This window comes from Juglans microcarpa x Juglans regia, chromosome 7D (assembly GCF_004785595.1).
Source record: "Juglans microcarpa x Juglans regia isolate MS1-56 chromosome 7D, Jm3101_v1.0, whole genome shotgun sequence".
NCBI classification, from domain to species: Eukaryota; Viridiplantae; Streptophyta; class Magnoliopsida; order Fagales; family Juglandaceae; genus Juglans; species Juglans microcarpa x Juglans regia.
Genome location: NC_054606.1, coordinates 5,437,543 through 5,461,940, shown reverse-complemented (window position 1 = coordinate 5,461,940; position 24,398 = coordinate 5,437,543). Strand labels below are relative to the sequence as shown.

General features: G+C 39.5%; 1 protein-coding gene and 1 long non-coding RNA gene across 4 annotated transcripts; both read right to left on the bottom strand.

Annotated features, from left to right (window-relative positions):
• LOC121238883 (nardilysin-like) lies at positions 1 to 23,996 on the bottom strand. 3 transcript variants are annotated; one of them, XR_005935202.1, is made up of 20 exons: positions 23,411 to 23,996; positions 22,816 to 22,891; positions 22,092 to 22,138; positions 21,430 to 21,542; positions 12,350 to 12,423; positions 12,110 to 12,205; positions 11,854 to 11,973; positions 10,534 to 10,767; positions 9,012 to 9,160; positions 8,574 to 8,730; positions 8,260 to 8,409; positions 7,613 to 7,992; positions 6,592 to 6,741; positions 6,287 to 6,469; positions 5,881 to 6,084; positions 5,652 to 5,758; positions 4,938 to 5,091; positions 3,612 to 3,733; positions 1,287 to 1,607; positions 1 to 270 (listed from the first exon to the last, which is right to left on the bottom strand). XR_005935202.1 is itself a non-coding variant. In XM_041135955.1 (19 exons), exons 1-19 carry the CDS (start codon positions 23,963 to 23,965, stop codon positions 1,364 to 1,366), a joined length of 3,315 nt encoding a protein of 1,104 aa, XP_040991889.1. In that variant the 5' UTR covers positions 23,966 to 23,996; the 3' UTR covers positions 1,074 to 1,363. The 3 variants fall into 3 exon arrangements, 1 of the variants encoding a protein (XP_040991889.1); XR_005935201.1 differs by lacking the exon at positions 1 to 270 and adding an exon at positions 409 to 959; XM_041135955.1 differs by lacking the exon at positions 1 to 270 and having other exon boundaries at positions 1,074 to 1,607.
• On the bottom strand, positions 12,840 to 21,423 carry LOC121239011. Its single transcript, XR_005935223.1, has 2 exons — positions 13,482 to 21,423; positions 12,840 to 13,441 (listed from the first exon to the last, which is right to left on the bottom strand). It is a non-coding gene; the product is annotated as an uncharacterized LOC121239011 (long non-coding RNA).
• Positions 23,997 to 24,398: the final 402 nt, after the last annotated feature.

The following is a 24,398-nucleotide window of genomic DNA, read 5'->3' as shown; positions in this document are numbered from 1 at the left end:
TTGTTGTTGATTAGGGATCAAGGAATGTGCCCTTCACAAGGTATTGTCCATCAGTCCTATTGGCATGACAACAAAACTTCCCAACCAGATGTTGGGTTCCTGTTTTCTTATCAGGGCTAGCAAGAACATGGCCACAAATCTAAACCACAAAAGGTCCCCCCCCCATTTGAGAAGCTTCCAAGGAGTTGTGCTCAAGCCATAAATGCAGATCCACATGCTGGAGTATTGTGACTGCTCTAAGCTCAGTTGCTTTGCAGCAACTAACCATGACTACATGTAAAATGGTAAAATCTAAACAATATCTGAAGCACTTATTGAACTAACCCTCATCGATATAAAACAGAGCAGCGGCAGCAGCAACAGTGACAAGAAATTCCAGCCAAAAAATCAAGAAAAGATAACAAAAAAAAAAATAAGACAGTAAATTCTTTATATGAATGAAATCAGATAGGACCAGAATCTCATCTTACATCCTTATAGCAGAGAAATTATAGACACATTGGGATTAAAAAACTCACTTACATCCATTATCATGTGGATAATGAGTGATCGGCACTACTTTTCCAAAACCAGGCTGAGGCCTTCTATGCTTTTTATATAAATCCTGTTTGTTTATCCATGAATGAGTTAATGACTCCCATCTGATTATCAAAACCAGAGTTGTGCCAGAACAATAAGTCCAAATGTAAATAGTAAGCAAGAATCTCTTTGAACTACAATTTCAAAGAAGATGTCTAACGCTACTCTTTCATTCTGCACCTAACCTGTAACATTCTCTCTCTGGTCTCTGCCCCCTTATTCCCCCCATCCATCAGCAATGGGCATTACTGAGGCATCACCTAAGACATAAATCCTCCCATGAAGTGGTGCCCAGAACAAAATGATCATGAAGGAAAAGCATTAGCATGATGTACTCCACCACACGTGAATAAAATTGTGCAAGACTGCACACTTGCAAACTGTACCAATAAAATTAAATAATTTTCAATATTGCAGACCGAGATGCTTAACAATAAATTCATTGAAAGAATAGGAAAAACAAAAAGACATGTTTCTAAGGGAAGTGCTGTCGGTGGCACCTCCAAAGAATGTCTAGAATTATCATCACTAAAAAGAAAGAAGTGCAAACTAGTAACACTGTAGTAATAGGTAATTGGTACCAATTACAATAATCTTATTAATGAGTGATAGGTATTCAAGATAAATTTTTGCCCACGAGTATATCTATAATTCCTCTTTTTTGGCAAATAATTTTGACTTCTTTACTAGGAAGGGATGATACTGACCCCAGCTAAAACCTGTGGTCAAAACTTGACTCCAATCGTTCTGACAGTTCACTCCGTTATCATCTTATGTTCAATATTCAACAAATGCTTGGATAGAACTTGGATGACATCTTAAAGGCTGTAACATCTTTGATGACCTGTACGGACTTGTGTTGCATTTCAGCCTCTTTCATATCGGTGTTGCAACCCCAAACCCGAACTGCAAGTCTACGACACTTCGGAGATGATTGTTGCAAATACATTTTGTACCAGTTGATAACATCAGTCTTATGAATGCTATTGAGCTCCTCTGCTTCCTTCTTTGACAAGTCAAACATATACCTGTATATCAATAACATCAATATTTATTATTGAGTATGGGTGAAGCAAAAACGGAGAAAGATAAATTATATATATATTGAAAGTCATGACCATCTAACAGCATCTATCTTTGCACAAGGATATTGCCCACATGATTTCAAACTTCCCCTCATTTAAACAAGGCTTCCCAACACCCTCAAATCTCAATTGCATCAAACACGTTGGGAACAGAGAAACCAACCAGGTTGGAAAGAAAGAAACGAAAAATGGTAAACAAGTAAAAAAGCAACCAACCAGTCGGAAGAGAGAGCAAAAAGGGGAAAAAAAAAAAAAAAGCAAATGAAAGGCACCTCTAGTTTCTCTAACACTATTTTTTTTTTATAAGTTAGAACTTTATTAAGCATAATGAAATAGGCGAAGCCCGAGTACACAGGAAGTATACACAAGAAACACCTAGTTACATTCTAAAACTTAGAGAAACGACGACAAGAACTCGTTTACAGCCCCACCCTTGAGTACAATAGCAGAGAACCAGCAAAGTAGAGTGCTTATAAAAAACTTCCATAATGCATCACTATTGCGTTCCCGATCATTAAAGCACCTCTCATTTCTCTCCAACCAAATACACCACATAAATACACAAGGGTATCATTTTCCATGCAGCTGCCACTTGGGAACAAGTATGCATTTGAAAGTTGGTCCAGCTTTTTAGGAAATCAACCACTGCTTCTGGCATAACCCAGCACAGCCCAACCCTTCCAAACACACCATCCCACAGCACTTTAGCCATTTCACAATGAAGTAGTAGATGGTTCACTGATTCCGCTTCTTTCTTGCACATAAAGTACCAATCCAAAACAATCATTCCGCGCTTTCTCAAATTATCTATAGTCTGAATATTCCCTATTGCTGCTGTCCAAACAAAAAAAGCCACCCTTGACGGAACATGAGCCTTCCAAATCCACTTCCAAGGAAAGCCAATATGGTGTTGATTAAGTATCACCTTATAAAATGACCGAACTGTAAATTTTTTTGAGGCTGTTTGTCTCCAACATAGTTGGTCCCTGCCCTGTCTTCTTATCTCCACTGAATACAACTGTCTAAAAAAATCAGTGACCTCCTCTACTTCCCAATCTTGGACAGATCTACAGAAGCCTACATCCCAAAGCACCATTCCATTGGAAAAACCCATCACCTCGGAAACCGCAACTTGCTTATTAGTCGCCAATCTGAAAACAATCGGGAATGCTTGAAACAATACAATATCCCCAGACCAAACATCAGACCAAAATCTGATTTTTGAACCATCACCAACCGAGAAGTAAACTTGTTTTAGGAAACGACCCCAACCTTTCCTAATAAACTTCCATAGACTCACTCCATACGAATTCCTGCTCTCCTTGGTACACCATCCTCCCCAATCACTACAATAGTTATAACAAGGCATTGTTGGGGAAGTGGATATGGAGATACCAAGGGGAAGAGGAAGCGTTGTGGAGGGGGTGATTGATTTTATAAGCTATACCACATCATATCCATTTGTTGTAGCATTCTAGCTTATTTGAGAGTACGCATAAGGTTGCTTCAAAAAAAATAAAAACTGGACTAGTTTACCCTGAACAAAAGTTTACGGGTCTGAAAACCTGATTTTTTATGGCACTCTAACTAGTGGATCTGAAAATCATTAGATAAGAACTATAATATGCTATACCATATTCTATTCACACGCATGATCAACCTGCAATTTTTTGATCAATCAAGAAATAAATCTCTTATGTTGGAAAACCAACAGATTATATATGAATCGCAATCTGGTCAACCACAACTGATCTCGAAAATGACGACTGTTCAAGAAAGTTATGTACATGATGGTTGTGATAATCCCATAATTAAGGACACCTAACAAAATTTCATGTGGGTACTTGACGTGGTGACAATTTCCATATATTCTCTTTTAAATTTTCTATCAGATGCTAATAATTACTAACACACACCTAGATAGATCCCGAAAGTCTATGTTAGTACCTTTTATCAATAATTTGATTCCAGAACCGACTGCTTTTGTATGTGAGAGATGGGTCTTTCTCCAGCAGCTTTGCCATAAGGCCACTTCTGTAATTCTCAAAGGAATTATCATCAAGCTTATCCTGCAATGAAGGATAGAGAAAAATAAATAAATGTAAATTTTACTTACATAAAAAATGCAAATTTTATTGATAACAGTATGCATAACCCAAGTACATGGATTGTGTACTCTAAGGGGCTTCAATTGTAGTATTGCAAATTGGGGTCCCATCCTCTTGGTTAAAAAAAAAAAGGTAATACTGGCTTGTCCTGTTGAAGTATAAGCCTAGGTGTGGCTCGGACTTACTATATTGTTACAAATGTTATCAAAGCTAATCCCAATCAAATGTGTGAGCCATGAGCCATGCCACCTGTGATAAAATGGCCTCAACAGAACGTCAGGGATTTGTAGGGGGATATCATAATAATCCAAATTGAATAGAAAGGTGGTGAATGAGATCCCACAATTGAACTTCTTGCCTATCAATTGTACCGTTGATTGGTCCTTTTGGAATATAAGCCTAGATATGGCTTGGGCTTGCATTAGGTCATTACATAGCACACCCTTGGCCTCCAACTTGTTCTTCAAGGAGGAGAAGGTGCCATTCTATTTAAACTCAGTGGGTTTTTACATGCAGAAGATATTATGCAACAAAAATTAAGCATTTAGGAAATCATTAAGAAAAGGGGCTACAATAATCCAAACAGTTGAGACTACTAACAGTAAGGAAGGCAACCATATAAAATAAGGAATTACTAAAATAGTCCCCATGGCTGCAAGGGCGCGACCCAGGCCGCACCGCAGCAACCTAGGTGCGGCAGCCTAGATCGCATGACCTGAGCGGCGCAACCCACGCAGCAGAGTTTTTTTTATAATATTCAGTATTTTGAGGCACTGTCTTGACAAATAAGCTAAAAGAATAGCCTTGTCAAACACACAAGTGTGGCAGCGACAAAACTGAGAGTACATGAACTACGTCTGAAAGGCAAGCTCTGAAAATATCCAGTCAAGTCAGTCTCAGGAAGATTGTTCCAACAAGCAGAGATTCTTATTTTTAGCAAGTCCATTGGCATACATTAACCATTAAAAGAAAGACATTGATAAAAAAAAATAGAAGAAAGAAAAGAAAAGAATCAGTATACACCATCTGTCACTAGAGGCCACCAAAACGCTGCGGACAGCCAGATATATGACGCAACTTCTCAGCAGACATGTTGGAACATATAATTAGTACACTAGTAAATATGCTAAGTAGCATGTAGAAGGAATGAACTTGAATTGCTTACCAGTAATTCTTCCAAGTTGTTTATGAAGTTGTCAATTCTCCCTTGCAAATAGACAGGGTTGTACTCAGAAGATTGAACAATGAAACAAAACCCAAAAACGCGGTATGTCACTCGTGGGCTACATTGAACAACATACCCAAGCTGCTCCTTTGTCCTATATTTAAGTACAGTAAAAGAATTTTAAGAATGTACACAAAAACCAATATAAATCCATGAAGAAACTCATTTCCATTTGTTTAAAATTGTCTTCCCATAACAGGTAAGTCCATAGCATGGAAAAGGGAGCCGTGTCAATCATATACATCATTCACACTAGCAGCACCTTAACACATTGTTGTATACCAGTATATACCATGACCCAATCAAAGAGATTCTTTAGACGAGTAGAGATATCTATGGACAAACACAACCATCAGGAACAAAAAAATGTTGGCCTTTTTTTTTGCAAGTGATAAAATTCCTATTCATAGAGGAAATAGGCAAAGCCCATGCACACCAAAAAAAATATGGACCTTTGTAAATGCCAAACACCCTTCACTGCCCCCAAAAAAAACCCAAAAAAGAAGAGGCTAAAAAGTCGCAATATTTTGGCTACTGCCTGCTGTTCAGCTCAGTTTTTGGAGCTAGAATTCAAAAACCAAATATGTAAAGCTTCATCCCTCAAAACCAGAAAAGAAAAAAAATACTCCTACTTTCAGCATAAAATAAAATCACCTCAGCTGATTGAAAAGTGGTTCTTCCACAATTTCATCAAAAAGGTCTATCAAAGCTTTCAATTTGATCGATTCCATCCCAACGTCATGCTCAATTTGAAAATAAAGCTGCAAGGCAAAACCAAACCGAGAAGAAAGAGAGGGTACAAAGAAGTCAGAGGAGATCATTAAAAGAGAAAAGTTTTTGAAGGATAGATAGACCGAAAACCACAGCATCTGGTTTCAGTTACCTCAACTACAGAGTTTCTTTCCAACTTATTCTTCACACTAACATCTCTAATGAGGTTGGCACCGTAGGGAAGATCAATAACATGTTCCTGATACCTCATTTCAACAGGTAGGGGTGGCACAGAGAAGTTTGTGCTAAATATGTTTGATATGCTGATTGCTTCTTCTTCTAACAAATTGCCATGGCAAAGTCCCTCAATGTATAGCTGTAGGTAGGACATGTAGATCAAAATGAATAAAGCCAGAATAAGTGTCATTCATAGAGCAAAAGTAGATTAATAAGAAACCACCGAATTAAACTCCTTATTTGATGTATTTCCATCGGTCAGAATTTATTACTAGTAGGAGGGTAATCAAGAACCTACAGCATTATACTGTATTATCAAATAGATTATAGATTTTGTGGACCTGGGAACGCAGCTCAGGGATAAATTCCTTCAACTGAGCAAGAGACAAGTCCTTTAGAACGCATAGCTTCTCATCTACATCATAGAAACTCTTGCACAGCACTTGCAATCTCAAGTACGATGAATGACTAAGAGGCTTCATGTTGGTATTTCTTAAAGTTCTCTCCATATCTTCTTTGATAACCTGAAAGTCGTGTCATTGGGTCACAAATGAGATAAACAAGCAACCAATCCCAACTAAACACAAAATCCGACTAAAACCAGACATGCAGCTGAAAGGAAATGAAAGGATACATATATATGTACCTTAAAACGATCATTGCTTGGCAAAAAAGATTTGGCTATTACCAAAACTTTAGATAAGAGAACTGGAAGCTTTTCGTTGAACCCATATACCTTCAGTTCCAGCTTATCGCTGAAAAAGGAAACGGAAGTTTCTAACTTGGCAATACTGGCCTGCAGACGTGGAATGAAGGTCCCTGTCACGTACAGAACTAAAATACCATACATTTGAAGATAAATGTGCTACCAAAAAATGACGTTTTTTTTATAAGTAAAATATAAAGGCAAAAGAAAAAAATCAGGTTATTAACTGAAAGGGAACAGAATGGCCTTTATTGATGACAGAAAGTTGTATCTGACTAAATCAATGATGGACATCGAGCAAAGGCCTTTTTTAATCAGAAAAAAACATATAGTATTTAATAGCCTGAAAACTAAAACAAGGAATAATGTGATGCTACAATTGGAAGGTAATACCCACAATAATTGAATATTTAAGTATTAAAGTAGCAGGTTCAGAAGCTTCTTTGAGGCTCTAAAATAATAAATATCGTAGAGAAAAATATAGCCCCCTTGCCAGATAATAAAGAAGTATAATCTTTTTTTTCTTTTTTTTTATCGGTAAACAAATTTTTATTGATCAAAAGAAGGCAAAATGCCCAAGTATACGGGACATATACAAGAGCAACGCCTATGCGTGCTAGTTTAGAGATACAAGGAATTCATGAAAACACAAGCCATGGAAATCAATTACAATCGACCAATGAATAAAGAAGTATAATCTGCAACTTCCAATCAGCTGAAGAAATCATCTTCAGATAATTATCTACTGCTTTTCTAGTTCATGCTGCGAGCCACTAGATAATCAGCTCAATGATAAATACAAAGTCTTAAATAGACAGATCATCGCATAATAAAATGTAGAGTTTTTTCGTGAAACAAATCCAAAGCAGAAAAATCTTCATCAGCACACAGAATCATTATTTCTAAAAGATAAGTTATTAACCTGATATAATATATATATATTATAAGTGAAGTTACTAACCTGATATATAATCTCATTCAACTCATCTTTAAGAAGGTGAACAAATAATTCTGTCAAGAGACAGTTATTCACATTATCATATGCCCCCTTCAAATTTATGCGGAAGTATGTATTTGCACGAGGAACTCTAAAAGTATTATCAAGCTTGTACCAGAACTTCATGAGCGGTTCATCAAGTATGCATCTTGGAGAAGATGCATTTGCAGGACCATTACATGTACTATTAGCACGAATTGAAAAATCACATGGAATGAACTCATTCTTCGAGGGCAGATGCAATAAAAGATCAATTTCAGGAGCATCCCTCCAAAAATCCATCAAAGATGGAGAAATATCTTCCTCAGTGTAATGTGACCCAAACCAAGGCTCATGCTGTGAATCTGAAACGTAAAAGAAAAAGAGGGGTGGGGAGGGAGAATGTTACATAGCCCAATCACTTTTATAGAAATATAATTCCAGCATCAGCTTTTGGACAAAAGGAATAATTTACTATAACAAAAACCACAAGTCCAACAGTAAGGAAGAACAAAAAACATTTAACATGAAACTCTTATCATCCTTTTCAAAATTATATATCCCATTAAAGGAAAATTGAAGTTCACAATACTATAAATATCACTAATATCAAGAAGTGGACCTAAAGCTACCTTGCAACTTGAACGCTTTTGATATTACATCAACCCTCATGTTTTCTGGTGTCAAGAAACCAAGAACGTATTTTATCATTTCCTCATCCCATATCTTGTATACGTAGTCCCCATAAATAACATGCTCAGCTGGATAGAAGAGTAAATTCTCTGCATTTTATGGAAGACCAAAAATTAAAAATGCCTCAATTCTGAAGAGAAAAAGCAGACCAGCATAAAGCAATGAGACTGATAAAAGAAACTAGCCACATATTATTTAAAGATCCAATCAGCCATAAAGAACTAGATCCTAGTAAAAGTAACAGCACAAACACCTGCAAGCTCTGCAGCATAATCATCCTGAGGTTGCTCCTCTACAAATTTAAATTCCATGTTCCCAATATCCTGGAGTTCCTTAAATATCCACTCTTGTGGAGCAACTTGACGTAACAACTTAAGGTACTGATAGACAAAGCCAATGATCTCGAAAATCTGCAAAATATGCATAACAAAATAGAAGTAAAGGCAATGAAGCAACTTTTGGTTCACAAGTTAATATTAGCACTAAATGATGACTTCAGAAACCTTGCAAGCGCACCAAATTTCAGTAGTTATTGATTCATCACATTTCTAAAATGCGTCTAGTAAAGCACATCCAAAAATAGAAATTGTCTTTGAAAGATAACAAGAACCATCTCACTCAATAAGAAAACTATCAAGGGGAAAAATAATGTTATTCGTCTACAAAAAGGAATCTGAAGATACAGCAATACCTTTTCCAAGCCAGAATCAGTGAGGTGTATGGACATGGCAAAGATATAAGCTATAGATGATCGGTGCATTCCTTCATCCCCAACACCTGCGGATAGAGCTGTTGCCCATCCTCTAGCCTTTAGAAAGAAATGCAAGCTTCCCCTGCCCTCTGAAAAGGTCAAAATATGAACTCAGAATTAAAACTGAAGGTAAAAAACATGTTGCTGGCCAATATTTTTCATTTTAATAGCATCAATTTGTCGTTCTATGTCACTGCATAAACTCAGAATTTCTCGAATTAGGCATAGCCCCAGTACATAGGAAGTATACAAGAGGTGAACCTAATTACAAGCTAAGTGCTGTGAAAATCAGCATAGAAGTCATTAAAGCTAGTCCCATTCAATCAAAATTTTGTCGTTCTTATTTTCTTTTATAAAGCTAACCTCAACAAAGTTCAATCAAAATTTTGCTTCCTAGTTCTCCTCTGGTTTTCTCCTCTGTCTGTGCACCTCATCTCAGCTTCTTGCTGCTCCAGGGAGGGGGAGAAGCATGATCTCTCCCCTCCAGCACCCCGTCAAGCTACTCCCTGTAAAGACTCGGCATATGCCAGTTTCCCTTCTCCCTCTCCCTACTCATGAATCCATGAATTATTCCACTTTTTGGTACTCCGAGAAGGTGTCCTCCTGGCCCCCATTCCCCCACCATCCCCCTTTCCCCTCCCTTTTTTTTCCCTTACTTCTTCCCCTTTTATTGATCTGCTCTTTTCCGACCTTTAGAGCCACATGCCCTATATGCACCATCCCCATACTCTAATGAACCTCCACCACCATTTTTTCTGATCAACTGACCTTGGCCACACACTGTTGCACACGTGCATGGTCCCGACTCCTCACACACCAGACCTCTTGGTGTCACTCATATTGTATCATATATTTTATTCCCATCTCCTCCCTCATGGCATGGTACTCAGCTATTTGGGCTATTAAAGGCACACCCACGACAACCAAGCTTACCTCGATCCCATCTAGCCTTTCCTTGATGATCAAGCCTACCTTGAACACATCCCTTCTCAACCAACTCCTTGGTAGAATTACTGCCCACCAACTTTTGACAATCGCCAACGCCAATCAACAATCAAAACACTGATGATATGGATTGCAGCCTCCACACTATGTCATGTGATCCTCGCTCTCCACATCAATGTTGCCTCCTACGTTTATCACTTGCATATGCGACAATTATTTTTTGGGGCCATTAGCACATATTAAAAAACCCTTGTAAAGGGCAAAATTGGATGTATTTGTTTCATTGTTATTTGTATTTGTGAATCATTCTCACTCTTTGTATATCATTTTTACAATACTCATACTAAGCATCAAGCAGAATAAGCATTCCCCTCTCGCTGAAATAATAATTTACATACAGAGGCACACTATTAGCATGTATATGTACATTTCTATCCATGCATGTGCTTATGTGTACAAGCGCATGTATACAATTTGTACAAATGTGATCATCTAAGATATGCCTGATGTATCTTACCATGCCCCAGGAGATGTGCTAGATAATCTTCCAGTTTCTTCAAATACTCTCGATGAAGACATGGCAGTGTCCATGTTAAGTCCAGGATATGGACATCTTTGACAGCCTCTAACCTATAAAGTTTACCAGCTTTCCAGATAGGACCTTCTGCCTTAAACTCCAGATTTGCTTGAGAACCTTTTCTGACATTAACAAACAATTCCTTAACCCAACTCTCAAGGACATCCAGTGACTCTGCAGCATTACAATGTAACATGTATTAGCAATATTATATATAAGCACACAAACAAATTGAAGGAAATTTTCTCATCAATTCCCTCTGGGTTTTTTCAATTTTATTTTCACATGCATCACGGGAATTAGCTATCTGTATTAGTAAAGTGACCAACAATGTAACAATTAGAGCAACCACATAGTAAAACAAGGACAATAAATTTATGTACCTCAATTTTAAAGTCAAGGAACCAAATCAAGTTTCAAGAAAAGCAGGGAGTTACAGTATCTTCATTGGGCAATCAACTACGACGCTAAGGGTGGGGGTCAGGCTTGGGCTGCTGTATTTGGGTTGTTTTTTCACGGGTTTTTTGGGTCATTAGGGGCTTCTAATATGGGCAAGGTATTTTCTTACATACATTCACTGTACTTGGTTACTCCTTTTTTATATATATAATTTTTTACTTGTCAAAAAAAAAAATTTAAGTCAAGGAACCTAGTTCCCTTTTCTAAGGGCTTCATGTTGTTAAGCATTTGAACCGCATTCAAAACCTCTATGCCCTAAGAGCATGCATCCAGATGAATAGATGTTGCTGCTGGAATCAAAAGTGGGCCTTTGACTACTGATAAAATAGCGTGGAAGTGGTAACTGAATCATTACACTAGCTAATCGGAGGGTGGATTTTCTCTATTAAGCATAGGTTTTAATCACACAACCACCAACCTCATGAATCCAACTATACTCCCAACAACAAACACTATCTCCACCAAGAATTCTATCCCTACAAATACAAAAAAATTGTGAATTGGCAATGCCACATTCAGGACCTATCAACATTGGCATCACCCAGCTGCAAGTGCAGCCAAATAGTGTATCAACACTGCTATCATTACCGTCATCATCATCATCTCCACCATAGAAATACAACATTATCTCCACAACACCACCATTACTGCTACTCCACCACCAGATCACCTACATCTGCCACTTCCATGTAATCCAATATAATCATTTAAAAAAAAGTCCTAAATGGTAAATTATACGTATCATGTCACTTATCAAAAAAATTGTGCATCATTTCTGGAGAATTAGAAGAGAAAATCCACCTCCACCAATGACAACAAGCTTCATTAATCCACCATGGTAGTGATCTCTGTACAATTTCAATATTTGTTCCCGCAAATCGATCCCTTTTTCCATGGCATCAACCAGGCTCTTCTTATTGCCTGCAACCAAGCAAAGAAAATGATAAAGAACTATATATCTGAGTATGTGTGCACGTGCGTGCATGCATGGAGGTGAAATTCATATAAACTGACAAATTCCCAACTGAAAAGGGAAACATAATGGATTTAAGCTCACCCCAAAAAAATCTATTAAAAGGGTGACCAGGTGCTGATGTATGGCATTGAAGTTGTTGACGACGGCAAGCATCATTTTGCTGGACCTGGTTGAATTCTAGGCCCCATTTATAATAAATTAAAGTACACACCATCAGCAATAAGAAATATATGATAGCAGCACCATTTAAGTTTGAAAAAATCAAGCTCTTTTAAAAGGAACAGTTGAAAAACATTGTACCCAGACAAGAGTGGCATGTACCTGAATCTACAGCAAGTACCTCTCTTTCCATGGCTTCAATTTTCACAAGAGGTGAAACAAAGAACTGAGAAAATCTGATTAAACAAAGAGACAAACATAATTGCTAACCACTCATGTATTTATAAATGCAGTCTACCAAAAAATATATTAAATGCATGTTTGGGTTTGTGGTGGGAAATATAACTTATAGCTTTAGGGCTTATAACTTAAGTAATAAGTTATACTATTAAAAGTTTATTTACTGTTTGGTAACCATATGTTTAAAGCAATATCAAACACGTTACGTTTGTTTGGAAACAAATTAAAAAAGTGATTTCTGAGATAAAAACGACGATTATTTAAATTTTTAAAGATTATGACCATATCCTCGAAAGTTTGAAAGTTTTTTAAAATTCGAATTACGTTCCGTATTATCCGGAAAAGCACGCTTGCTTTTCCTCAAATGTACTTTTTAACATTTTTGAAATTAAAAGTGCTTTAATATGTTTTCTTTTATAAGTAAACAAATTTTATTGATCAATGAATGGGCATAGCCCAGCACAATACACAAGAAGAAAACAACTGGATGCCCTAACTAAGAAGGCGCAATAGAGACAAGAAAATCATGTAGGTCCATGCCATTGAAGTCAACAACAATGGCCCAAGTACATAGATTTCTGTAAAATAAAGCTTTAAGCTCCTCCAAAGATCTTTCCTTGTCTTCAAACGTCTGCTCATTGCACTCTTGCCACAAACACCACATGATACATATAGAGATCATCTTCCAAACCGCTTTAATCTGTTGCATGCCTCTTATATTTGTCTAGCTGGCCAGCGCTGCCACCACTATCTCCGGCATAACCCAATCCATCTCTAATCTACTAAACACCTCATTCCATAATACCCTTGTTGCCTCGCAATGTAGTAGGAGATGGTCCACCGACTCGTCCCCTCCTCTACACATGCAACACCAATCTACTATGATTACCCTCTGTTTCCTCAAGTTGTCGGTTGTGAGGATCTTACCCAACGATGTTGTCCACACGAAAAATGCAGCTTTGGGGGGCACCTTATGTCTCCAAAGCTTTCTCCAAGGAAACTGACTATTGGGCTCTTATGAGAGAAACTTATAAAAAGAGCGAACCAAGAATACACCTTTCCCTGCGGGTATCCACCACAACCCATCTTCTTGTTGATTGCTTGGTTTTATGGAGTACAAAAGGCTATAAAAATAGCAAAGCTGCTCATTTCCCAATCTCGTGCCGCCCGACTAAAATTGATAATCCAATGGATTTGCCCACCCGAAATCGCCATGACTTCTGCCACTGAAACATCTTTGGCACTTGCAATTTGGAATAGTGAAGGAAACAAATCTTTAGAGTATTGTCACCACACCAAATCTCTTTCAAGAATTTAATCCTGGAACCCTCACCCAAAAGAAGTCGAGTATATCGAGTAAAGACCCCCTATCCTTTTCTTATGTGTTTCCACAACCCCAATCCATAGGCTCTTCCAACTTCTTTAGAACACCATCCCCCCATAAGCCTCCATATTTGCACTCAATCACCAACTTCCATAAGGCTCCTGGTTCCTTTTTGTATCTCAACAACCATTTTCTAAGTAACGCCAGATTAAAAGTCCTCATATTTCTAATACTCAAACCACCGTTAGAGATAGGACGACATACCATCTCCCACTTAACTAGATGGAATTTGAACTCCTCCCCCCTTTGCCCCACAAGAAGTCATGTTGGAGTTTCTCAATTCGAAATGTCACACTTGCAGGTATAGGGAAGAGGGATAAAAAATATGTTGGTAAGTTAGATAATGTACTCTTGATCAAGGTAATCCTACCACCTTTCGACAAGTACATTCTCTTCCATCCCGCCGGTCTCCGCTCTACTTTCCCAATCACTGTATCCCATAAAGAGAACACCTTCGCGGCTACCCCCAACGGAAGTCCCAGGTAAGTCAAAGGAAGGAAGGCTATCTTGCACCCTCAACGTGCTAGCCAGTTGTTGTATATAAGGAACATCTCCAACTAGTACCATCTCTGATTTGTCGAAGTTCACTTTTAACCCGGATGCAACTTCAAAACAAAGAAGCAGAGCCTTCAGTGCTCGAATCTGATTTTGATCAGACTCACAAAAAATAATTGTCATCTGCAAACAACAAATGAGAAATATTAATAATTCTCCATCCGGGTTCCAATTGAAAATCCATCCACGAAGCCATTAATAACCAAGACCGAGATCATCCTGCTTATCGCCTCCATAATAATAACAAACAGCAATGGCGACAATGGATTTCCTTATCTTAGGCCTCGTGAGCTATAGAAGAAATCAGCTGCACTACCATTTATCAACACGGAGAATTTCACTATTGATATGCACCAACAGATCCATGACCGCCACCTCTCTCCAAAACCGCACCTCCTAAGAAGGTAGAAAAGGAAGTCCCAGTTAACATGATCGTACAACTTCTCCATGTCTAGCTTGCAAATGATCCCTGATGTGCCAGCCTTCAATCTACTGTCAAGATATTTATTAGTAATAAGAACCGCATCAAGAATTTGCCTACCTTTTACAAAAGCATTTTGGGATTTTGTAATGATTTTCCCCACTACCTCACTTAAACGGTTCGCAAGCACTTTGGATATTATCTTGTATACATCATTCACTAAGCTAATGGGCCGAAACTCCTTAACCTCCATAGCCCCCACCTTCTTTGGTATATCAATGTAAGAAAAGTGGTGTTAAAGCTTTTCTCAAATTTTCCAGCCAAGAAAAGCTCCTAAAACACCTGCATAAGATCTTCCTTTAAGACATCCTAGCATTCTTGAAAGAAGCTCATAGAGAAACAATCAAGCCCCAATGTCTTGTCCTTGACCATTTTCCTCACTACTTCAAAAACCTCTACCTCCTTAAAGGCCCTCTCCATCCGAGACACATTACTCGGCCCAATGGAATCAAGCACAAGACCATTAAGGGAAGGCCGCCGCCCCATCGGCTCGGCTCAGTTAGTAGCTGCTCATAGAAACCAACTACATGGTCGTGAATTACCTGTTCTTCCCTACATTCGACACTGTCAATTTTCAGCATCTCTATGTTGTTGTTTCTCCTATGGGAGTTTGCAATTCTATGAAAGAACTTTGTGCTTCAATCTCCTTCCCTTAACCACAAAACTCTTGATTTTTGCCGTCAAGACATCTCTTCTAATAAGATAATCCTCTCAAGATCGCACCCAACATTGTCTTCTGCGCTAGTTCTTCCTGAGTAAGAGACAGAACCTCTTGGAGCCTCTCTAACTCCTGGATCTCCCTCATCTTGCTTTTCTTGTTCTCCCCTATATCTCCGAAAGATTGCATATTCCAAAGCTTCAAATCGTTTTTTAGAGCTTTCAATTTACCTGCAAAGATGAAGCTAGGGGTACCCAATATCTTATATGAGGACCCCCACTATCTAACCCTCTCCACAAAACATTCAGATTTCAGCCATATGTTTTCAAATTTGAAATACCATCGACCTCTTCGGAGATCACCACAATCCAGCATGATAGGCCAATGGTCCTAACAAAGACAAGGCATTCGTTTTTGCCAAACATCCAAAAAGTGACTTTCCCATTCTAGAGATATTAAGAATCGGTCCAACCGAGACCATGTCTGATTGTTAGACCACGTGGCAAAACCCCCAGCTAGTGGCAAATCCACCAAGTTCAAATCAAAGATACATTCCAAGAACTCTACCATTGATGGCCGCACTCTTCTATTTTTGGAAGACTTGCTTGGAAATCTTGTGACATTAAAGTCTCCCCCAATACACCAAGAGAGGTCCCACCAGCTATGAACCCCCGCTAATTCTTCCCACAATAATATTCTGTTGTTGTCTAAGTTTGGGACATCAACACCTGCAAAAGCCCACAAAAAGTTATCGTACACACTCTTGAAAGAGCATGCAACCGAGTACATCCCAATGAATTCCTCCATTTTCTCCACCACCTGTATATCCCACATCACCACTACCCCTCCTGACGCCCCATTAGAAGCCATATACACCCAATCCACATGTACACAACTCCATACACTTCGCACAATTCTCCTATTAATCAATTTCATCTTAATCTCCTATAAACAAACAATGTCCGCCTTCCACTCACGAAGCAAATTTCTTATCTGTAGACATTTATTGGTTTCGTTGAGCCCACGAACATTCCACGACACTATTTTGGGTTTCATTGGGAGATGGCCAGCCCCTTCCCTTTTGACCTGAACCTGCTGGAACTACCCTCAGAATTCATCGACCACGTCAACCTTTTAAGCTCACGCTGTTTTTTTATCCAGCTTCTCTTTGTTGTTGGTGCCCCACTTCAATGGTTGTAAGCAAAGCCATAAACTGTTCCTCGAAGCCTTCACACTCCAACCCCACACATTTTTGCATTTCCTTTTTTTTATATGTGATCATAAGAATTTTATAAATAGAAAAAGGCAAAGCCCAAGTACACAGGTAGTATACAAGAGAAACACATAACTAAGGTTTACAATTACAATCAATAGGAGAACTTCATTTAGACCGTTACAAACAATTGTTACCGCCCATAAAAGCAATAACTTAAAGAAGAAGAGTTTTAGTTCCCCTGTTGTTCTCTCACAATCTTCAAAGCTTCTTGCATTTCTTTCCCTTCAGATACACCAACACATACAAATAGGAATCATACGCCAAATGGCCGCCACTTGTTAGTTACCTTGAATGCCTCGCCAACTTGCAAGGATGTCCACCAAACTAAGAGGCATGACCCATGACAAACCGACCCTCGTAAAAAAATCATCCCACATGCCCCTGGCCACCTCACAATGTAGAAACAAATGATCTACTGATTCTCCATGTTTCTTACACATACAACACCAATCCAGCACAATTACCCAGTTCTTCCTCAAATTATCTGTAGTCAGAATCTTGTCCAATGATGTTGTCCAAACAAAAAAAGCTGCTTCTGAATGAGCTTTCGTCTGCCATATACTCTTCCACAGGAACTTGGTCAGTTCAAGACTTGTTAAAGCTTGGTAAATAGATCTAACAGTGAAGTTGTCTTTCTTAGAATGACTCCAGTGCATCTTATCCCCTAGCATATTTACTGAATACAATGTCGCAAAAAACTCAAATAATCTCCACCTCCCAATCTTGGGCTGCCCAAATGAGGTCAATATTCCATTGAGGTTGGCCATTGGAAAGGACCAAAAGATTGGCAATCACTGCATCATTTTCCCTTGCAAGCTCGAAAATAACAGGAAAGGCATCTTTAAAGCTATGGTCACCACACGATTTATCATACCAAAATCTGACGCAAGAACCATCACTCACCACAATATGTTCATGTCCTTGAAAGGTCTCCCAATGTCCCCTTATAAATTTCCATAACCCCACTCTGTGTGTGCCTCATACCTCATTCGAGCACCAACCTCCCAAGCCTCTCCAAATTTAGAGTCTATGACCAACTTCCATAGGACCTCCCTTTCAAGTTGGTATCTCCACAACCATTTACCCATAAGAGCTTGATTGGATTTGTCTTCATCAAGGGTCAACAGTTCCTCACTATCAGAGTGTGAAAGATCCTCTGAACTCACCCCATCCTTCACACCCGGCTTAGAGTCCTCAAGGAACTGAACTGGAAGGTTCGTCGGAGTCACACTTGCACCCTTGCACCTCATCGACACTGTCTGGCCACCATATGATAGAGAAACCCCATCTAGAGGTGTCGAAGAGCCTGTCACGTGTTCTACTATCGATTTACGTGCACCCACCACGTGCGGGCCATCATCGGAGTGCTCCACCGTCGTCGTCGACGTTTTCTGTGTGCTCACCGGCAGTTCCACCTCCGTCCGCGAGCGTCGCGGAGTGGTCTTTGGTGGATGTGCATTAGAGCCGCCGCTAGAAGAAGCCCAAGGGCATTCTTTCCACTTTTGTTGGGCCCTGGGCTGAAGCCCATCATCCTTGGGTTGCTTGCCAACATTCCTTCCCATTTCACCCGTGGGCTGAGGCCCAACCACGGCCCAAGCGATCTGCCTTCATTCCTTTTACCTTCCTTGAAGCCCATTCCCTTTGCTAAGCCCACCCTTTGATCCCTCACCCCTAGACTTACGATAATGCACAGGAAGGGCCTTAATGGGCCTCTGCTCTAAGCCCGGCCTCTTTCCTTTAAACTCCTTAACCCTGTATTCTTCCTTTTTACACCCAACATAGCAGAGGATTTCTGCCACCTCCAACTGCAATTTCCGTAATTGGCCCTGCATCTCCATCAACACCCTGCACACGTCCCACTCTGCCTACCTGATAGCCTCCTTGCCAGAGCCCACATTTCGTACACCAAGAGGGGCTCAACGCATGTTTCTGTCAGTGAACCAACCACCACCGTCACCCCCACTCTAATCATGGTGGTCCATCGCCGGCATGATAGGACCGCACATACGGCCTTTCCACCTCCTTCTGCGGCCTCAGCTGGGCTCCTCCAAGAGAGCCTCCCCTGTTTCTCCCTACCTGCATCCACTCCCACAAAGCCTCCCTCAGCCTACTCCATCCCCTCCCCCCCTCCCCTTCAAGTAAGAAAATAAAGCTTATTCTTCCCCCCTCACAATATTCTGCAACTACCATGTAATGCCATGGCTATTCGAGCACCTCTATGCTATAAAGCTACAATAGCCTTCTCTGGTGGTGCTATTAAACTCCCTCTTCTCCCCTCTCAAGCATTCCTCCAGCGCTTTCCCAAGCCACAACATTGTGCTTGATTCCACCAGTAGCTCATGCTCTTTCTTTCACCCTCTCTCTATAATACATAGCAGACCTCCTTCCTTCACAAGTATGAATAATTTTGAATCTATCACAAACTCTCTTGTGAAGCCCATTAGACTCAACGCAAGACTACTGCACCATCAAATTAGCAGAATTGAGGAGTTTTCGCAAAGTGTACGGAGAGAAAAAGCTAGACTCGATACACAAGAGAAAACGCTATTAAAGCTAAGACAATTTGGACGGAGGTGGTGGAAAAATTAGAACGTAGGCTAGCTGGGTGGAAAAAGTTGTATTTATCCAAGGGGGACGGATCACACTTATTAAGAGTACTTTATCTAACCTTCCCACATATTTATTGTCTCTATTTCCCCTTCCAGCTAGCATTGCTTTTAAGATTGAGAAACTTCAACGTGATTTTTTGTGGAGTGGTCTAGGGGATGAGTTTAAATTTCATCTAGTTGGGTGGGATAAGGTGTGTACACCATTGAGAGATGGTGGCTTGGGGGTTTGCAATGTGAGGGTTCTTAATAAGGCCTTATTAGGGAAATGGTTGTGGCGCTATAACTTTGAAAAGGAAGCCTTATGGAAAGGGGTGATCGACGCGAAGTATGGTTGTGCAAGGGGGGTTGGTGCTCTAATGAGGGGAGAGGGGCATATGGTGTGGGGTTATGGAAGCATACTAGGAATGGATGGGGGCTTCTTTCTAGCAATACCAGGTTGTGTATGGGGAATGGCCAGAGGATAAGTTTTTGGCATGATGTTTGGGTGGGTGACACGGCTCTTAAAATTACTTTCCCCACCATTTTCAGAATAGCACAAGAGAAAGAAGCGATGGTGGCAGACTTGAGGGGATCTACACTTCAAGAGTGGAACATCAATTTCACTAGGGAGGCACATGACTGGGAGGTGAGTGCGCTGGTGAAATTTTTTAATCTGCTCCATAATGTTCCTCCTGCAGTTGCAGATGAAGATAAGTTGGTTTGGAGACCTTCTAAGAAAGGGAAACTCTCGGTAGGTTCTTTCTATAAGATGCTTACAGTCCAACCTTTGCCCAACTTTCCTTGGAAGAGCATATGGAGGAGTAAAGCACATTCTAAGGTTGCGTTCTTTATTTGGACAACAGCCTTTGGGAAGATTCTAACCATTGATAACTTAAGAAGATGTGGTCTTGTAATTATGGATTGGTGTTGTATGTGCAAAAAAAATGGGGAATCAGTGGACCATTTACTCCTACATTGTGAGTTAGCCCGAGATACATGGAATCATTTTTTTAGCAGGGTGGGGCCATGGACAATGTTGGGAAGGGTTGTTGAATTACTTGGAAGTTGGAGAGGGATCTCAAGGACAGCACAGATCAGAGCTTTGTGGAAGATGGTTCCCATTTGTATTTTTTGGTATATCTGGAGAGAGAGAAATTATAGAAATTTTGAGGATCATGAACGTTCTGTTGAAGAGTTTAGGAGTTTTTTATGGAAGACTTTATTTATTTATGTGGGCCATTGCTTTAGATTTTAATGGTCTCAGCTTCCATGATTTCCTTGTAACAGTTTCTAGTTCTTAAAGCAGTGTTTTTTGTGTATACTTCCAGTGTACCTGGCTTACACCTATCTTTACATCAATAAAATTTCTTATTACTTATAAATACATATATATATATGTAAAACCCAAACAACCTAATTTTTCTATTAAAGAGATTTTAAGGCTATTTAAGCACTTTTTAAGACTCTGCCGCAACCCCAAACATACCCTAACAAATAATTGTAAAAACAAAAAACTTAGCCAACACAACTAGAATTTCAACCACCACAGAACCAGATAGCAAGCTATTGGAAATCTATATTGCAATAGCAACAATCAACCACCATACATCAAGTAGCATATATATATTATAGGTAAGTAACACATTAATTGAATAATAATATAATCATATGCCCCGTGTACTTGGTTATGCCTATTTTTAATAAAGCTCTCATTTACTGATAAACAAATAATATAATCGACTTGTAGGGCATTATCAGACTGTTCCATTCATTGACCTTATAGCCTTCAGTTCAAACATCCTCTAACATTGTGAATCTGTTACAAAATAGTAATATAACCATCTTAAACAAACAAATTTTTCTTGAATAAAAAAAGGACTTCCGTTCCTCCATTCATGCCATAAGTATGCAGATTGATATTTTCAAAGTTTAAGATGCTGGTAAAAATCATCAAGACAGGAACAGTATCTGAAGTAAAAAGCATAGAGGAAACCACAAACTAGCTTGATCGGCCAAAAGAGAAAATCAGTACACTTGTCAATAGATAAATCAGCATCTACCTTGTCAAGGCACCCTTGAGAAACTCTCTTTTCACTTCAAAATGGTAGCAGGTATGCTCAGTTTCTGTGTATGCATTTGAACAGCCTCCATGCTTGGACAAGTAACTATCATACTAACAAAAGAAAAGAGTCAAACCAGTTGGCCAAACGACATGACTTTAGCACACACAATCAATCTATGTTTTTAGCTTTGCATTACTCTTAATTTTTTTTTATTTTTTTTTTTTGGGGGGGGGGAGGGGTGGCGGGGAGTAAGAAATCTCTGGTTTTACTTGAAAATAAGCAACAATATCTAAAACATGCATAAGAATTTTGACCAAGTAAAAGAAACCAATGCATTGAGATCAAGGTGAAACTTTTTCTTTTTTTTTAAAAAAAAAGGAATCAAGGTGAACCTGTCCATAAGTATCAATAAAAAAAAATGTCACTCCAAGGGCCTTATGCCCATCATATGCAGGTTGTGCATTCAGAAAATGTAAAACACAAATCATCCATAATTATCATACCCCATGGCAACCAGATTTATTCCACATGATATCAAAAGCATAAAAAAAATATATATATATATATGATTTTCAAGTAAGTACAGCAAGAATTTCCTCCTCATGATTTCCTTCTCTTTTGAAAGAAGTGTTCTAAAGATACAAAATTAACAAACAGACCTCATTTTCATCTGGAAATTCAGCACTCCCCATGAAAAGCATGTGTTCTGTAAAACATGTAATATTTATGCATCAAATTTAGAATTGCCAATGCAAAATTGAAGTGGAAGAAAAAAAAAAAGAGTCATCTCTCGGGCAATAAAAATTACTAATAAGAAGCAATAATCAAAAGATGATGTCTTATCATGAAGAAAAGAGGTGGCAATTGGAAGAAGACTGCAAATAGAACTGGTCCAACGGAGACAGGATACTAAATCTCAGTTTAACCACTTCCATACTGGGCGTTTTTTAGAGTAAAAGTTCAGCTTAATAGCATAAAGGCATTGTGAAAATATTTTCAGCACACAGTTCTTCCGTTCTTAACATGAAACATTCAAAAGTATGACCCAGTACTGCATACCTACTATTAAGCTTTAAATCCTGTCTAAGTAAGCATCCAAGATACATGCACAGCTAGTCAATCCCTCTCCACAACAATCCTCGATCTTCTCTCCTCTTCCCACCAATTCTTGAAGGTGCTTAGGAGCAATCGGTCTCATGATGATTTATAACGTTTGACATCAAAGATGCAATCAATCTAACATAATCATTCCCGCAGGTTTGGTTTTCTATCCAATTGATCATCCTCGCTTTTTTTGGTGCAAAGGAGGGGTTTGAGAGAAAAAGAACACATCTGTTTTTATATATTATTTAAAGTAACTTTATAAATGATAAATAAACAAACCTAGAAAATGTGCAAGCCCCTGTGCCTCGAAAGGATCAGAGAAGCTGCCCATTCCTACACACATTGCTGCCGCTGCCTGCAACAAAGACAAAATTCAATTAACAAATCAAGTCCAATCCCAGTAGTTTGATGTGAGTAATTAAAAGATCGGGTTTAAAAACGCAGTCCTAACAACAAGATCAAAGCCCACTACGAAACTCCATCAGATCAAGAAGCCATATAGATGCAAGGAGTACCAATTAACGACACGATCACACGAGCTTATGCAACTGTTTCTTAACAATAAAAATTTCCCGAAACGTCCGAGTTATTTTATTCACAATAAATCTAACAAAAAAGATGATAAACTTGGAAGCACACAGCAGTCCCACCAATCTTAGATTTGTGATTGACAAATATATTTTCGGCTCCTTCACAGCATTTTTTGTGGAAACCACTGGATGTTCAGATAAACGACAATAAAAAGCCAGCCTTGAAGGTTTGAAGCTCCCTAGTTCTTTACCCTTTCCTATCCTTTTTAGCAACCAAATGCGAACAGCTGCTCCCAATGTCAACTGGGTATTGCGAATTCGAATGTGAGAAAACAAAGACTAACCTTCTTAGTCTGAGAAGAAGCACCTTTCTTTCCTTGCCCTTTAACTTCATGGTCCTCCTCTTCACCTTCCTCCTCCTCTTCTTCTTCTTCCTCCTCTTCACTGTCATCGTCCTCGTCCTCGTCCTCTCCTTCGCTTTCATCACCATCCTCATCGCACTCCTCTATTTCTTCCTTGTCCTCGAGGGTTATAGGAGGCCCATCTGGGTAAATCTCAGGGTCGTGAACCAGAAGGGCCCGGAGCCCATTCTCGAGCTCAATAAGCCTGTATAGCCGCCTATCGTTCGGAGATTTGATGACGATGTCGTCCGAGCGCAAAGTGCAGTGACCAAAAGTACCCATGGTTTCTTTCTTCGACGGAGGAGGAAGAGGGAGGGGGCGAAATGTGCAGGGTGTGCTAAGTATCCCTCTCCTTCTCAGGACTCGGAAGAAGATGTTTATGCCAAAACTGAAAGGTAGCGTGTACAAGGGTTTTGGAGAATAATAAGGTTCGAGATATAGAGACCGCAACGACTGACCACCAGGAGGATGCACCTGGTGCGCGAATTGCAGCAACATATCCCCCAATGAAAAGAGGTTCCATGGTTCGTTTACCCCCCAACACTAACACTGTTCATCCGGACCGGGTTTTTCCGGCCCGGTCCGGAACCCGGATTCCGGATGCGGTTTTCGGACCAGATATAATCCGGGCCGGAACCCGGATTGACTTATCCAGCTCTATCCGGCCCGAATGTGGTTATGCAATCCGGATACCGGATTTTAAACCCGGTACCCGGTTTCTATTCAAAACCAAAACAAAACATAACACTTAAGTCAACCCACGGCTAAAATTACATCCAAAAGATCTCTCTCTCGTCTAAATAGTAAACCCTAGCCCCCGCCTCTCATTCTCTCTCGCATCAAACCCTAGCTCCTCCATCTTCTCTTCGCGTTCTCCTCCTCCATCTTCTCGTTCTCCTCCATCGACTAGTTTTCTACTTTTTTCACTACA